We start from the raw sequence: 18,017 nt of genomic DNA on the forward strand, positions 1-18,017 counted from the left end.
ATGTTATTCACTATTGAATATTATTTATACTTTTAGCTTCCTTTGAAAAGATGCAATGATATTTTAACAAAGAAGAATGTAATATTTCTATATTTTATAAATTTTTAACATTTTTTTTTGATGGCAGGTGCTTATTGAGAGTGAGCAGATGAGAAAAGAAGCTGATGATTCAGGTCCACTCACCGAACTGGAACACTGGAAACGCATGTCAGCCAAGTTCAACTATATCATTGAACAGATTAAAGGGCCAAGTTGTAAGGCTGTCATAAATGTGCTAAATGTTGCACGCTCCAAATTGTTAAAGGTAAAAGGCCTTCTGTTTTAAAGTTTGGTATACTGTAGAACAATTGACTAGAAAGCCGACCCTTACTGAGCTGTTTCTCAGCATATAATATACCAGAATTATGTGTTTAGAAGTGTTAAGATTTAAAAAAAAATTTTTTTAGTTTCAAAATATTAAGGGAGTGCAAATATTTTTGTTACACTGGTAGCTTCTATAATGTTTAAGTCAGGGCTATTAGTGTGCCCATCACCAGAATAGTGTTCATTGTACCTGTTAGGTAGGTTTTTACCCCTCCCCTCCTCCTCTCCCCATATTCTTGATTTCCAATGACTTTTACTTCTCTCTGTGCCCATCGATTAGTTCCAAATTATTAGAGAGTACATGTGATGTTTGTTTTTCCATTCCTGAGACACTTCACTTAGGCTAATGGTCTCTAGTTCCATCCAAATAGCTGGAAAAGACATTAATTCATTCCTTTTTATGGCTGAGTACTCCATGTTATATTTATACCACATTTTTTGTTAATCCACTCATGAATTGATGGACACTTAGGTTGATTCCACATCTTTGTGATTGTGAATTGTGCTGCAATAAACATTCAAGTGCAAGTGTCTTTTTGATAAAATGATGTCTTTTCCTATGGGTAGATACCCAATAGTGGGATTGTTGGGTGGACTGATAAATCTACATTTATTTCTTTGAGGAATCTCCATGCTGTTTTCCACAGAGGTTGTATTAATTTGCAGTGCCACCAACAGTGTATAAGTGTTCTTTTCTCTCTGCATCTATGCCAGCGTTTATTGTTTTTTGACTTTTTAATAATAGCCATTCTGACAGGAGTAAAGTGATATCTCATTGTGGTTTTAATTTGCATTTCCCTGATGAGTAGTGATGTTGAGCATTTTTTCATGTTTCTTGGCCATGAGGTGTCAAGCTTTGAGTGAGGCTTTCTCATATATCATAATCATTTCCAGGAAAGGAAATATCTTCCAGAAGATTTATTTCTCACACCAATTTTGACAATAATACTATGGGAAAATTGCTAGAAAATTTATCATCTTTTATTTTTTAAATGTTTTGGAAATTGTAAGTCAATACAGAAATCAATACAGGCTCGTTGAGGTAAAGAACTACATAGAGAGTCAAAAGCAGAAATGCCCTCTCATCATACATCTCTTTTTTTTCTTATAATTTTTTTTATTATTCTTATTTCAGCATATTGTGGGGGTATAAAAGTTTAGGTTACATATATTGCCCTTGTCCCCCTGCCCCCCGAGTCAGAGCTTCAAATATGTCCATCCCCTAGACAGTGCGCATCGCATTCATTATGTATGTATATACCCATCCCATCCCCCATCCACATCTGCCCGACACCCAATCAATGTTATTCCTAAATGTGCTTAGGTGATGCTCAGTGAAACCAATTTGATGGTGAGTACATGTGGTGCTTATTTTTCCATTCTTAGGATACTTCACTTAGTAGAATGGGTTCCAACTCTTTCCAGGAAAATACAAGAAGTGCTATATCACCGTTGTTTCTTATAGCTGAGTAGTACTCCAGGGTATACACATACCACATTTTATTAATCCACTCATGTATTGATGGGCACTTGGGTTGTTTCCACATCTTTGTGATTGTGAATTGTGCTGCTATAAACATTTGGGTGCAGATATCTTTGTTATAGAATGTCTTTTGTTCTTTTGGGTAGATGCCCAATAATGGGATTGCTGGGTCAAATGGTAGGTCTACTTGTATATGTTTAAGGTATCTCCATATTGCTTTAGTTTGCAGTCCCACCAGCAGTATATGAGTGTTCCTGTCTCTCCGCATCCACACCAATCTTTGTTGTTATGGGACTTTTTGATAAAGGCCATTCTCACTGGAGTTAAGTGATATCTCATTGTGGTTTTGATTTGCATTTCCCTGATGATTAGAGATGTTGAGCATGTTTTCATATGTTTGTTAGCCATTCTTCTGTCTTCTTTTGAAAAATTTCTGTTCATGTCCTTTGCCCACTTTTTGATAGGGTTTTTTGATTTTTTTCTTGCTGATTTTCCTGACTTCTAAATAGATTCTAGTTATCAGTCCTTTATCCGATGTGTAGCATGCAAAAATTTTTTCCTATTCTGTAGGTTGTCTATTTACTCTCATGACAGTTTCTTTGGCTGTGCAGAAGCCTTTTAATTTAATCAGGTCCCATTTATTTATTTTTGTTGTTGCTGTGATTGCCTTTGGGGTCTTCCTCATGAATTCTTTGCCTAGGCCAATGTCTATAAGAGTCTTTCCCACATTTTCTTCTAGAATTCTAATAGTTTCAATCCTAAGGTTTAAGTCTGTTACCCACCGTGATTTGATTTTTGTGAGAGGTGAAAGGTGTGGGTCCTGTTTCAGTCTTCTACATGTGACTATCCAGTTTTCCCAGCACTATTTATTGAATAAGGATTCTTTTCCCCAAAGTATGCTTTTTTCTGCTTTGTCAAAGATTAGATGGCTATATGAGGATGGTTTTATATCTGGATTATTGATTCTGTTCTACTGTGTCCCTGTTCCTGTGCCAACATCAAGCTGTTTTAATAACCACAGCCTTGTAGTATAGTTTGAAGTCTGGTAAATTAATACCTCCCATTTTGTTCTTATTGCTTAAAATTGTTTTGCTAAACGGGGTCTTCTCTGGTTCCATACAAAGTGTAAAATTATTTTTTCTATATCTGTGAAAAATGATGTTGGTAATTTAATAGGGATTGCATTGAATCTGTAGATCACTTTGGGTAGTAAAGACATTTTAACAATGTTGATTCTTCCAATCCATGAGCACGGTATGGTTTTCCACCTGTTTACGTGCTCTGCAATTTCCTTCTTCAGTGTTTCATAGTTCTCCCTGTAGAGGTCTTTTACCTCCTTGGTTAAATGTATTCCTAGGTACTTTATTATTTTTTTGTTGCTATTGTGAAGGGTATTGAGTCTTTGATTTGGTTCTCAGTTTGACCATTTTTATTGGCATATATGAATGCCTCTGATTTGTGTGTATTGATTTTGTATCCTGAGCCTCTACTGAATTCATTTATCAGTTCCAGGAGTTTCTTGGTTGAATCCTTCGGGTTTTCTAGATATAATATCATATCATCTGCAAAGAGTGAGAGTTTGATCTCTTCCGTCCCCATTTGAACACCTTTAATTCTGCTCTCTTGCCTGATTGCTCTCACAAGGACTTCCAGCACTATGTTGAATAGCAGTGGGGACAGTGGGCAACCTTGTCTGGTTCCAGTTCTAAGTGGGAAGGCTTTCAGTTTTTCCCCATTCAGTACGATGTTGGCTGTGGGTTTGTCATATATGGCTTGCATCATTTTTAGGTAGGCTCCATCTATGCGTATTTTGTTAAGCGTTCTTATCATAAAAGGGTGTTCAATTTTGTCAAATGCTTTTTCTGAATCTATTGATAAGATCATCTGGTCTTTGTTTTTGCTTCTATTTATGTGGTGTATTACATTTATAGATTTGCGTATGTTGAACCATCCCTACATCTCTCGGATGAAGCCCACTGAGTTGTGATGGATTATTTTCTTGATAAACACCTGGATTCGATTTGCTAGGATTTTATTGAGAATTTTTGCCTCTATATTCATGAGGGATATTGGTCTGTAGTTTTCTACTTTTGTTGCGTCCTTTCCTGGTTTGGGTATTAGAGTTATGTTGGCTTCATAAAATGTGTTGGGAAGGATTCTGTCTTTCTCGATGTTGTGGAATAATTTTTGTAGGATAGGCACCAGTTCTTCCTTGTAGGTGTGGTAAAATTCGGGTGTGAACCCATCTGGTCCAGGGCTTTTCTTTTTGGGAAGGTTTTTTATTGCTGTTTCGATTTCAGTTCTTGATATTGGTCTGTTCAGGAATTCTGTTTCTTCCTGGTTGAGCCTAGGGAGGTTGTGCATTTCTAAAAATTTGTCCATTTCCTCCACATTTTCCAATTTGTGTGCATAAAGGTTTTTGTAGAATTCATAGATGATATCTTGTTTCTGTGTGGCATCAGTTGTAATTTCTCCTTTCATGTTCCTGATGGGGGTTATTAGAGGTTTTTCTTTTCTGGTCTTAGTCTAGCCAAAGGTGTGTCAATTTTGTTTATCTTTTCAAAGAACCAACTTTTTGCTTTATTAATCTCCCATATAGTTTTCCTGTTGTCCACTTCATTTAGTTCTGATTTGATCTTATTAATTTCACTCCTTCTGCTGGGTTTGGGATCGGTCTGTTCTTCTTTCTCCATCTCTTTGAGTCTATTCATTAGGTTGTCTATTTATAAATTTTCTGTCTTTTTGATATGGGCATTTATGGAAATAAACTTTCCTCTCAGTACTGCTTTAGCTGTGTCCCACAGATTTTGATAACTTGTGTCTCCTTTGTCATTTAGTTCAAAGAATCTTTTGATTTCTATCTTAATTTCCTCATTTATGAAATGATCGTTCAGGAGAAGGTTGTTTAGCTTCCACAACTTTGAGTAGAAATGAGAATTTCTGTTAGGGTTGATTTCTACTTTTATTCCACTGTGATCTAAGAAGATGCATGGTATAACTTCTATTTTTTTAAATTTTTTAAGACATGCTTTGTGTCCTAGGATATGGTCAATCTTAGAGAATGTCCCATGAGCTGATGAGAAGAACATATATTCAGTGGAGTTTGGATAGAATGTCCTGTAAATGTCACTCAGGCCCATTTGTTCTAGTGTTCTGTTTAAGTCCATTATTTCTTTATTTTCTGTTTGGAGGATCTGTCCTGTGCTGTGAGCGGGGTGTTGAAGTCTCTGGCTATTATGGTGTTGCTGTTTATCATTTGATTTAGTTCAAGTACGGTTTGCTTTATGAATCTGGGCACACCTAAGTTGGGTGCATACATATTAAGTATAGTTATGTCTTGTTGAACTGTACCCTTCACCATTATGTATTGACCATCTTTGTCTCTCATTATTTTTGTTGATTTAAAAACTAAGTTATGTGAAATTAAAACCACCACGCCAGCCTTCTTTTGGCTTCCATTTGCTTGAAATATCAATTTCCGTCCCTTTATTTTCAGTCTAGATGCATCTTTGCAAGTTAGATGAGTTTCCTGGAGACAGCAGATACTTGTCTTGTATTTTTTTTATCCATTGGGCCAGCCTATGTCTCTTGAGTGGGGAGTTCAAGCCATTCACATTTATTGAGAAAACTGATAGGTGGGGCAGATTTGTGTTCATCCTGTTGGTTAGAACTTCATTGCTATATTTTCTTTCTTGGGCCATTGTGGTATCTGGCCTTTGATCTTTAGCTTTTGAGTAGTTTTACATTTGTGAGTGTTTCTTGTGCTGGTCCATGTGCAACTCTGTTTTGAGTACTTCTTGGAGGACTGGTCTTGTCTTGGTGAATTCCCTCAGTCTTTGTTTATCTGAGAATGTCTTAATTTCTCCTTCGTATACAAAACTTAGCTTTGCTGGGTACAAGATTCTAGGCTGGGCATTATTCTGTTTCAGGAGAGTAGGATGGGGTCCCAGTCTCTTCTTGCTTGCAAGGTTTCAGTTGAGAAATCTGGCATTATTTGGATGGGCTTTCCTTTGTATGTTACTTGCTTCTTTCGCCTTATAGCTCAAAGAAGTGCCTCTTTAGTGGATATTTTGGTCAGTCTGATGACTGCATGACGTGGTGTCTTCCTATTTGCAATGGATCTCCCAGGGGTCCTTTGGGCTTCTTGTACCTGTATATCTAGATTTTTAGCAAGGCATGGGAAATTTTCCTCAATTATCTCTTCAAATAGCTTATCCAACTCTTGCATATTTTCTTCTTCATCCTCAGGAATGCCCATAACTCTCACGATAGGCTTCCTCACATAATCCCACATTTCTTGCAGACTCTGATCTTTTCTCTTATTTCTTTGCTCTATCTCTGTGACTGACTTATTTAATTGGAAGGTGTTATCTTCGATCTCTGAGATTCTTTCTTCTGTTTGATCTACCCTGCTCTTGAGGCTTTTCACTGTGTTTTGTAATTCCCCGAATAAATTCTTCATTTCCAGGAGTTTAGTTTGATTTTTCTTTAATATTTCAATTTCTTTGGTGAATTTTTCTTCCAAGTCCTGGATTTTTTTTGTGGTTTCTTTGTGTTGGTTATCCATTTTTTCTTGCATATCGTTCAGTTTTCTGATGATCCATGTTTGAAATTCTTCTTCTGACATTTTGGTTTTCTGAGTTTGGTTAATGTCCATTGCTAGAGAGCTGGTGTTTCTCTTTGGGGGTGTGCTTTCCGTTTGATTCTTCATACTTCTGGAGTTCTTTCACTGATTCCTTCCCATCTGGATCAGCTGCTGCTTCTTGCCTTTAGATTTTCGTTTGGATGATGACACACCCTGTTTAGTCTCTGAGGCACTAGGTGGTGTTTGTGGGTGAGATTTGACCACACCCTATATGATGAGTCAGTAGATGTAGTAAAAGGGTGTGCAGAATGACCTCCCTATCAGTAGGTGGTGCTTGCTGGGAGTGGTAGGCTGAAGTGTTGTTTTTGGGTCCTGTAACCAGCTCTTGTTCCTCTGGAGAGATAATCTAGTGCCTCATGTGGTGGGTGGGGCCCTGGGACTTACAGCTGTGTCCATATTATGCACCTCAGTCGTGGGGGGGGGGGTGGGGGGGGCAGGTCAGGGAGTGAGTCTGGGCAGAGCTGGGTTGGGTGAGCCTGCCCTCAAGCTCCACAAATGCTGTTAGCAGGGGTCAAAGGTCTGTTCTTTGCTTCTGGGCAAAGCTTCCAGGGAGGGGCTGGAATGGCCCCTCTCAGCAGGAAAATCTGCGTGTGGGGGAAAGGCCTTGCTCCTTTCCACCCTTCCCTATTCCGCAGTTTATCCGGGGCCTCTGTCAGCAGGCAGGACCTCAAGCCAGTGGATCCACCCTGGCTGTCATGCAGGCCAGGAGGTTCCTTGCCCAGGATCGCAGACTGGGCCGGGCGCATGGCCTTCCTGTGAGAGGAGGGTTGTCCCTCAGGCACCCTGATCTTCCCCTGAAGGCACACACACTCAGTAGGGTCGTTTGCAAATAACCCTTCTGTGCCCCAGGACAATGTGATTGAGGCCTGGGTGTATGGGATCTGGTCTGCAGGCCTGTCCCCTGGGCCCTGGAGATCAATCCCTGACCCTTCCAGGGAGAGGAGTGCTAGTCTCACGTCACCCACGGGGTGCCCAGGCTGGATTGGTGTCTCTCTGCCGCAGAATTTACCCCGCTCTCCTGGAGTCACCAGGCAAGCAGCACCTGGGAGGCCGGGTGGGTAGGGAGCTCGCAATCTGAGTACCGCTCAGTCTGCTGTAGGTCCCCAAAAGGAGAGGTGCCGTTCCCTGCAGATGCCTCCGGGTGGTGGCTAAATTGTTTCTCTCGGCAGTGGCTGGTAGGCAAAGGGGGAGGGGAGAATGAAGCAATATGGTGCCTGCAGATTGCCTTGGGTCTGCGGACTGGGAGGTGCCTCGAGGAAGCGGGAGCCTAGTGCCCTGTTCGCAAGAGGCTCACGGCTCACTGGTGGTGGCTGTCTCTGGGCTGGAGTGGGCAGGTCTCTCCGCTCAGGAGCCCACCCACAGTCCAAAATGCAAGGGAGGGGAAATGTAGCTGCTCCACCTACCCTTGTTGCTGCTCTCCAAGCCTCTCGGGGGCCTTTCTCCTTCCAGGTCTCCTCTGCAGCTTCTTCGTGTGGTGTCTCCTGTAGTTCAGGCACTCTCCCTTCCAACCCTCGTCTGATCTATGTTCGTCTGCCTGACTATTTTTTTCACTTTCTTCTAAAATCTGTCTTTCTTGCAGAGACACTCTGGCTGGAGGTTTTTCTCACCCGCCATCTTGATTCTCCTTATCATACATCTCTTCCCTGTGATCCTACTTCCTTTCTTGGAGGTCATCTTTTATTTACAGTTTGACTTGATTCTTTCTAGATCCTTTTCTTTTTATTTATTCTTTCTTTATATATTTAATATATTTTTGTGTACAAAAAATGCACTAATACTTTTTTTTTTTTGAGACAAGGTCTCACTCTGTTGCTCAGGCTGGAGTGCAGTGGTGTCACCATAGCTCACTACAACCTCCAACACCTGGGCTCAAGTGATTCTCCTGCCTCAGCCTCCCGAATAGCTGGGACTACAGGCACACACCACCACGCCTGGCTAAGTTTTCTACTTTTTGTAGAGACAGGGTCGTGCTCTTGCTTAGGCTGGTCTTGAACTTCTGGCATCAAGCAATCCTCCTGCCTCAGCCTCCCAGAGTGCCAGGATTATAGGCGTGAACCACCGTGCCTGGCCTCACTAATACTTTTTTGGTAAAAGATTTAAGCAGTACATGTAAAACAAGTCTCTCTTAATCACACACCCTCGCACACCCACCCCCAATTCTTGTTCCTGAATGGTAAGCACAGAGAGACAACCACAGTTTTCTACTTTGTTTGTTTATTTTTTCAAACATCTTCTGTGGCATTTGGATATGTTTACTAAACACATATGAAACCACAGAGTTTTGTTTTGTGTTTCTAATTTTTTAATTAAATAAATTGTGTCATACCATGATATTCTTTAACTCCCCCTCATATATAGTATACCTTAGAGAGTGATGCCTGTCAGATTAAGCTGTGCCAAAAGAAACTTCATACACCCTTCAGCTGTCACCTCCCTATCTCCACCTTTACCCTCTCCCCTACCCTTAAGGAACCACTAATCTACTTTCTGTCTTCAGAAATTTGCCTATTCTGGACATTCCATATAAGTGGGATCATATAATATATGGCCTTTTTTTACTGGCTTATTTCATTCAGCATGACATTTTCAAGGTTATCTGTGTTGTAGCATTTATCAGTATTTCATGCCTTTTCATGGCTGTTGTATGGATAATACCACATTTTGTTTATCAGTTTATGGACATTTGGGTTGTTCCTACATTTTGGCTATATGCTTCTATGAGCATTCATGTATTGTACAACTTTTTGTGGCGACATATGTTGTCATTTCTTTTGAGTATATACCTAGGAGTCGAATTTCTGGGTCAAATGGTAAATCCATGTTTAGCTTTTAGGAAAATGAATCCTCTTCTGTGTGTTCATAAACACTGCTGCAGTTTGAAGCTTCTATATGCACATGTGCAAATATTTCCATAGGGTGGATACTCCACAACTTTTTCAATACCTATTATCAGTTAAATTTTATTTTATTTTATTTTTTTTTGCCAGGAGCTGTGGCATAAGCCTGTAGCTCTAGCTACTCAGAGGCTGAGGCAGGGCAGTTGCTTGAATCCAGGAGTTCCGGGCTGTAGTGCACTATGCCTATGTGGTGTCTGCACTAAGTTCAATATCAATATGGTTAACTCCTGAGAGTGGGAGACCAGTAGGACTCCCTAAGGAGTCTTGCCTAAGGAGGGGTGACCCAGCCCAGGTCAGAAAAGAGAGCAGTTCAAAACTCCTGTGCTGTTCCGTAGTGGAATTGTGAATAGCCACTGCCCTCCAGCCTGGGCAACATACTGAGACCTTGTCTCTTAAAAAAAAAAAATTAATATGGCCAATCTGACATATGGAAAATGGCTTCTTTTATTTTTCCTTTCCTTATTAATAGTGAAGCAACTTTTACAAGTTTATTGGCTATTTGCATTTCTTCTGTGCATTGTCTTTTTATGTCTGTCTCCAATTTTAAACATTTTCAGATTTTGTTTTATACCGATTTCTAGGAGTTCTTTATGTGTTATATCTATTATCACTTGTTATATATGTGGGATGAAGCAATCCACCATGTCTCTGAGCATTTCTGCGCATTTTTTTTTGCTAGCTATGAAAAGGATGCAAGGTCCTGACTCCTCTTTACCTGGACATTTCTCAGGGTCTGTTTGCAGTAAGCTGCCTTGAGGAATGAGTTAATGTGTCCCCACAGACAAAGAGCAGATTTGCTTACCACTCACTATAAAAAGGATAAATTCCCCTAAGCTTGATGTTTCTCTCCCAAAACACAACCTATTGCATATGCAAGCATCAATCTGGGGGGATCTAGGGTACATGGTTGAACCAACACAACGTAATGCTCATGCCGCTTGCTGTGCTGTGAGTAAAATCCTTGTCTCTGACCCAGGAATCTCATGTCTTCTCCCATCATCCGTGAAACGGTAAAAGGATGATTTGTTAGCTTAGGCAGAGTAAAACCCCAGACCCTCTACAGACCTTGACAATTAGAGTGCAAATTTTTTTCTAGTCTGTAGCTTGTGTTTTTAAGACAGGTTTAGTTTTGAAATCATTTTAGACTTACAGAAGAGTTACAAGAATAGTATTAATACTTATCCATTATCCTCAAAGTGGACATTTAGATTGTTTCTAGTTTGAGGTCATTGCAAGCAATGATTCTGTGAACATTCTTGTTAATATCTCCTGGTGCACATGTGCAAGAATTTTTCTGATGTATACCTGGAAGAGAATTTATGAATTTATGAGTTAAAGGCATATACACTTTAAACTCTTGAGGAGAGGTCTTTAGTGACCTGCCATAGTAACATTTAGGCTTTTAATTTTAAAAATATTTATATGTATCCTTTAGGAAGAATACAAATGATATGGTAATAGGGTAGTAACTCCATCAATGATACTGTGGAGGGAGGGAAAAATATATTGGATGACAATTTCAAGATCCAAAAAGGTCAAAAGTGGTTTAGAATTGGAGGGGGGGTGGTCCCATACTGATATCCTCAACTCCTTTGGTGAATGGGCTTGTAGACATATCTTTTGGCTCCCGTGGTTTTTAAAATAGTTTAATTCAGAGCATGTTATTTCTGTTTTGGTTGGGCAGACCTTACCATTCCATGTTCTCTTTATTTCTGACCAGTTCTCAGGCAGACACTTGATTTTATCAGCTTTAGTATGAGAGAATGGTCAGTTAATAATAAGATAACGTTTATTAAGAATTGATTAAAAAATCCTGCTACCAGGAAAGAAAATTATGAAGTAAAGTTTGGATAAACCCTTAGCAATTTTGGTTGAATCGATTGATAGAATGATATGACTGGCCAAATAGTCTTTGATCTCAGGCTGCTTTATGAGAGATATAGTTTGCAGAAAAAGGAAGGTGATGTTTTGATTCTTCTTAGCATGGGCCAGATCACTTTGAAAGCTTTCTTTCATTTCTTAGGTACACGTGTTTAGAGTGATGGTGACAAAAATTGGTGTGTGTCCAGAGTACAAAGTCCAAGATGTTGAAGCTATTAAGACCATGTCTTGTTACATGACTAAAGGCACACAGAGTATTTGTCTTTGAGTAAAAGACTTAGTGATGTTGTGGTAAATATGTTCTAGTATTTGAAGGGATGCTGTGTGTTCTCTGAGGTCCCATTAGGCAAAACTGTATCAAGTGAATGGAGATTACAGGAAGACAGACATCTCAAAATGGAAAAGAACTTTCTCATAATTAGAGTTGTCTAAGCAGGGACTACTTGATGACCACTTGCAAGAAAGTGTCGATTTCAGATTGAGTTCACTTTGCTAATAGGGTTTTTTTTTTTTTGGAATAATGTTCTGTTTTAATAACTTGACCAATTCTTGAAGACCTAGTGTAATATAATGTCACAAATAACTAACCTGGAATACTAACTCCTAGTAGAAGCATGTCCAGTTCAAACCTATGGAAAGGATATTAATTACAAATAGAATGAGTCTTAAGTTTTTTTTTGTTTTTTTTTTTGAGACAGAGTCTCACTCTGTTGCCCAGGCTAGAGTGAGTGCCGTGGCATCAGCCTAGCTAACAGCAACCTCAAACTCCTGAGCTCAAGCAATCCTCCTGTCTCAGCCTCCCGCGTAGCTGGAACTACAGGCATGCGCCACCATGCCCGGCTAATTTTTTTCTATATATATTTTTAGCTGTCCATATAATTTCTTTCTATTTTTAGTAGAGATGGGGTCTCGCTCTTGCTCAGGCTGGTCTCGAACTCCTGAGCTCAAACGATCCGCCCACCTCGGCCTCCCAGAGTGCTAGGATTACAGGCGTGAGCCACCGTGCCCGGCCGAGTCTTAAGTTTTAGTAAATTATTTAAGATGTTTATAGTAACTCTAAGTCTTAAATATTATTAAAAAGATATATTGATAACATTTAACATATAATACTTTCGTATATGTACAATTAGGGAAGACAGCTTGAATTTCTTGAATATATTTGGATGTTTCATAGAATTCTTATATGTATTTTTCTTAGAATTGGCGTGATTTGGATGCAAGAATCACTGATACAGCAAATGAATCAAAAGATAATGTTAGATATCTGTACACTCTTGAAAAAGTATGTCAACCTCTGTATAACTATGATCTAGTAAGTATATTTTTAAAATGCAGTTTAAAAAATTGACTTATATGATTAATGCATTTAAAAATAACTTAATATGTATATATTGGGAAAAACATACATTGCTGAGAAGTTACTTAAGACATACATTTTCCTATTATATATTTATTATTAATTATATACTATATTTAATATTTTAACTCACATTTAAATACATAGGACTATCATAAGTATGACTTCATTTGTGAATTAAAAAAGATGAATATATTACTTTTCCATTGCTCATAGCGAATTACCCCAGAACTGAGTGGCTTAAAACAATGAGCATTCGTTTATCAGAGTTTCTGTGGTTCAGGAAGGCAGGCGAGGTATAGCTAGGTCCTTCTGCCTCAGTGTTTCTCATGAGGTGGCAGACAGACTGTTCACTGTGGCTGTGGTCTCATCTAAAGTGGAGGCTGACTAGGGAGGGTCTATTTCTAAGCTCACTCGTGTGATAGTTGGCAGGACCCAGTCCCTAGCCACATGGACTTCTCCACATACCAGCCCACTTCCCCCAGGGTGAATGATTCAAGACTGAGCAAGAGACAGTTCCCAAGTTGGAAGCCCACCATCTTTTTGTAACCTAATCTCAGAAGTGACAGCCCATCATTTCTGGTGTGTTCTATTGGTTAGAAGGAAGTCAGTGAGTCCACATTCAGGGCTAGAGGACTATACAGGGGTGTGAATACCATGAGGGTGAGCGTCACTGGGGCCATCTCTGAGGCTGCCTACCATGGTAGATATTTCTTAGTTTACAGATTAGGAAACCAAATCTCATCATGGTGCAATGACTGCCAGCATCACTCAGTGAATCAGTGATGTAGGACAGAACCCATCTTCTAGTTTCAAGCCTACTTTTCTCTGTAGAGTTCCTTTAAAGAACATATTAGCACTACCGTTTGCTTTTTTCCCTGAAGTTTCTTTTCTTTTCTATTCTTTTTTTTTTTTTTTTTTTGAGACAGGGTCTCACTCTGTCACCCTAGCTAGAGTGCAGTGGCATCATCATAGCTAACTGCAACCTCAAACTCCTGAGCTCAAGCGATACTGCTGCCTCATCCTCCCAACTATCTGAGACTACAGGCATGTGCCCAGCTGATTTTTTCTATTTTTAGTAGAGACAGGGTCTCACTCTTGCTCAGGCTGGTCTCGAACTCCTGAATTCAAGTGACCCTCCTGCCTTGGCCTCTCAGAGTGCTAGGATTACAGGAGTGAGCCACTGCACCTGGCCTATTTTTCTAAAGTTCCTATTAATTTTGAATTTATAAATTAACTGGCATTTCATAATATTTCATGTGAAATATGAAAATTAAAGAAAACCCTCTATCCTTTCTTTAGATAGAAAGGGGAAGTCATGGAAGCTAGTTTGTTGAGAACTTAGGGTACTATTTCCCCATCTTGCCTGAGTGCTGCCTCTTTTGTGGATCACTTTTAGGCAGAAGGGCTGCCCAGACAGTTGTCTTTTTTTTTTTTTTTTTGTCTTTAGAGACAAGGTATCACTGTGTCACCCAGGCTGGAGTGCAGTGGCATCTCCATAGCTCACTGAAGCTTTGAACTCCTGAGCTCAAGTGATCCTCCTGCCTCAGCCTCCCGAGTCACTGGGCTTACACAGGTGTGAGCCACTGTGCCCAACTCTAAACAGTTGTCTTTTTAAAGATGTTCATGGGCTTGAGAACCCCTAATCTTTTGTTCTAGGCATTGTGCTACGTGCTTTAAATATACATTTTCATTCTATATGCACAACAACCCTCATTTTAAAGGTTAGGAAACTGAGTCTGAGCATTTCTGCAACTATCAGTGAGGGGACCAAAGTTGAATCTGGCTCTTTCTAGCATTCTGGATTGTATTTTTTTTCCACTTCACTGTATTGCTTCTCCAAGGTATTCTCTAAGTTAAAATGCTTTCAAAATAATTTATATTAGTGTCTGGTATCTGCGTTCAGTATTCTCCATTCTAATTTTTGAAGAGATAGTCAGATCTTCCATAGAGGTGGCATTGCTAGCCACATGGTTTGGTTGTCCAACCTTCTTGAGTAAGCTTTGGGTTCATCCTAGAGGTGGGGAAGGGGAAAGAGTTTATGACCTATATCACTTATATTTGGAGAAGAGGGAGGTGTAGGGGCAGTTCATACCCATCCTAAGAGGGCATCAGTAGTCAAGAAGCTTAATATGGGAGGAGAGGGGAAAATGTGGGTTGAGAGTCCTGAGCAGATGTGGTTCTCACTGCCACGTGGAAGTCCATCATCCACCAGGGAGCACCATGAGAGAGGACAGGAAGACTTTTCAGAAGCAAAGTCTTTTAATTGATTCCATAAGCAATGGTAGATTTTATTTAAAATTTATTAGTGTTGTTATTCACAAAGAATTATAACTTTCTTAAATTTCACTCTCTACTCACTTATATCCCTCATACCAGCAACTGGGCTTCTGTTGGGAACCTTTGTAAAATTTGTTTCAAGTGAGAACACTTATATCACTTCTTAGGTGTTTCTGTGTATATGACCATGGAGTAAAGAAAATTAAATTGTATAGTGTTGGAGATATAGGAGCATTGTTTGGCTCACTCAGTAGCTCCATGACTTGATTTCCAAACTTTCCAACATGAGCAATTAAAACTTATGTCTAAGAAAAATTAAAATCATTACAGATCACAAGGATTTGGGGTTACTCACAAGAGTTGAAGATGCGAATATGAAATACACATATACCTATAGCCTGCTCTAGGACTACCTGCAAGTAGCTCTTGATGTAAAAAAATAATAGAGGAGGTGAATATAGCACAACGTTAACATTTGTCAAATCTAGTGACGGGTATAGTTGGTCATTATACTAGTCTCTGTACTTTTCTACATATTTAGAGCTTTTGATTATAAAAAGTAAATTGGGAAGAAAGAATGCTTTTTATTGCTATCAAGACTAAATTTTAAGGTAGACTGATTTCAACTTCTTAGTTCCAAAGACTTGTTTAAATTCATATAATTTAAAAGTCATTTATTCTGTTTTTTTTATCCTAGTAATTTTAAAAAACTTTGTTCAGTTACTGTAGCCATGGATGTACTTTATTATTATTATTATGTTGTGGTTGTTGAGCTTTTTCTATTCTCTGAGGTAGGAAGGTTTCAAGCATTACCTTTTGAAATGACAGAAGTACAAGTGGTTGTGAGTCATGTAATTACTTCCCACTCATACCCACTGTATTTGTAGTTTCAAAAATCTTTTTTCCCTCATTTTCTTTATTCTCATTAAAAGCAACCAGCAATTTCTGTTTAGTTTATAACTGTCATTTGGACAGGAAAAGTGCAGAGGACTCACACTTCCATTTCTGGTTCATAAATTTTATATATGTTTCATTTTTTTATCATCCGAGTATTGTGCTGTGTTATAGCCTAAGATGTGAGAAATGACCACCTAAAGACCGAATTGAGCCAAATTAGGAGTCTTTATTAGCTGGCCAGTGACCACCCCTGTCCTGGGAAAGTCCAGAGACAGAGAATGGCCCCGATCTTAAAGTGGGAAGGGGTTATATACCTTCACCACTAACAATACTAACAATACACATACAGCTCAGAACATGTTGATTATAATAATTCATAAGCAAGCAAACTTACAGAAGCAAATAGCAACCGTTAAATCAAGGAACATTTCCTTGAGGAACATCCAAGGAACATTTTTCCAAGGAACATTTTTCCAAGGAACTGCCAAGCATAGTACAATGTAACTATACACACCTAATGATTTTAAACAATCACTTACAAGTTAATCACTGTATAAATTTTTTTCTGTTATTCATGTATTCTTTTTTTTTAACTTCACACAACAGTGAGTCCGTACACAAGATGGCTGCACTAGCCTGCATACAAGATGGCTTCACTGTGGCTCACAGAGCTATAGTGATTACTGTGCCTCATCACATGCTGTAGACATATCTACTAGTGTGTGTTTCACATGTAGATGTCTGAATGCTGTATATTGCCAGGCAAGGGCTGTGCACTCAAGGAGCCACTATTGTAAATAACGATGTTTAACACATTAACACATTGACTGCCACGCTAGGAAAAAAATTTTTCCTTGGGGCCATGGTGTTTTATTATGAAAATAGAATAAAAACTTCAAAAACAAAATGATCCTTTCTGATTTAATGAAAAACAAAATTTATTGACTTTTATTCATTTAATCTACATTTTTGGAATTAAGAGGCCCCGGGCTCAAAACTAGCTGAGTTAAATACAACTCACATGGCAGTTAATGTGTTAACTGCCCGGGGCCTCGTGAAGCAAAACCTGGGCAAAACCCTGCAGTTGATTGGTGAAGATTTTATCTGTTGATGTTCTTATTGTTACAGTTAATATTAACAATTTAATTGCGTATAACTCACACGTAGAAAATAATAAAAAATAACAAATTTTCATTAAATTAGAAAGGATCTTTTTTTTTCTATTTTCATAATAAAACACTGTGGCCCCAAGGAAAAAAAATTTTTTTCTAGTGTGGCAATGTGTTAAAATTCTGATGAAGGACACTTTCCCGAGGGAACTATTTAATATCATTCTTGAGCCTCTTTATTGGAGTTAGGGGTATTTTGTAGACTTGACTTAGCAAGGGAAAAAGGGACTTCTTCTAGGCATATTTTTATTAGGATCTTTTTGATGTATAGATAGCATATATAATGTGAATTCTGACATACAGGATTACCTATAAAGTAATGATGTCAATTTTCATAAGCCACATAAAATGGATTTAATTATTTCACAGTTACACCTATAATACACTAATCAGTAGTTGTTTTTCTTGGTTTTATTGATTCCATCACCATTTAAGAAATATTTTGATATATTTTATCTTGTTCTATCAATTAGAAGGCAAGCTCCTTGAAGGCAGGGCGCCATTGGCTTTATTTGCCTTTCCGTAGTGGTTTGCAACATGGTTACAAGCAGGGTCTCAAAATCTCCAGTGCACAACTTATAGCTGTGGGACCGTTGGCAAGACACTTTAAAATCTCTACCTCTCTATTTTCTCATTTGCAAAATGGGAATAATAATAATAATATTTTATTTTATAGATTCCAAGTCACACATTTCTTCACATTTTAACATCTCTGAACTCAGGACATACTTTGTGGTCAATCAAGTTTTATGAATCATTGTGGTTGTGACTTGATACCATCTTAAATGATGAGTTCTCTCCTTGAGGGTGTTTTTTGTGTTCTGTTTTTTTTTTTTTTTTTTTTTGGTACCATTGGTGCGAATTCTGACTACAGTTGAATACCAGCTTGTGGTACCAATTCTCAAGGGAGTTTTCTCTCCTTCCCCTGGTAGCGTCTAAGTTTTAGTTTTGTTTCTCCCTTTTTCTCCAAGGTTGGTTTATTTCATGTTTACCTTAACAGAGAGAGTTTAGCCTACTGGTGGCCTAGTTTTATGTGGGAGATAAA

General features: G+C 38.8%; 1 protein-coding gene across 1 annotated transcript in view; it reads left to right on the forward strand.

Annotated features, from left to right (window-relative positions):
- The window catches only part of DNAH8 (dynein axonemal heavy chain 8), a 296,755-nt gene that overhangs the window by 20,026 nt on the left and 258,712 nt on the right, over positions 1-18,017 (forward strand). The window contains 2 exon segments of the mRNA XM_069487596.1: positions 128-304; positions 12,468-12,581. Coding sequence (XP_069343697.1) covers positions 128-304; positions 12,468-12,581 — 291 coding nt within the window.

Source organism: Eulemur rufifrons, chromosome 15 (assembly GCF_041146395.1).
Source record: "Eulemur rufifrons isolate Redbay chromosome 15, OSU_ERuf_1, whole genome shotgun sequence".
NCBI classification, from domain to species: Eukaryota; Metazoa; Chordata; class Mammalia; order Primates; family Lemuridae; genus Eulemur; species Eulemur rufifrons.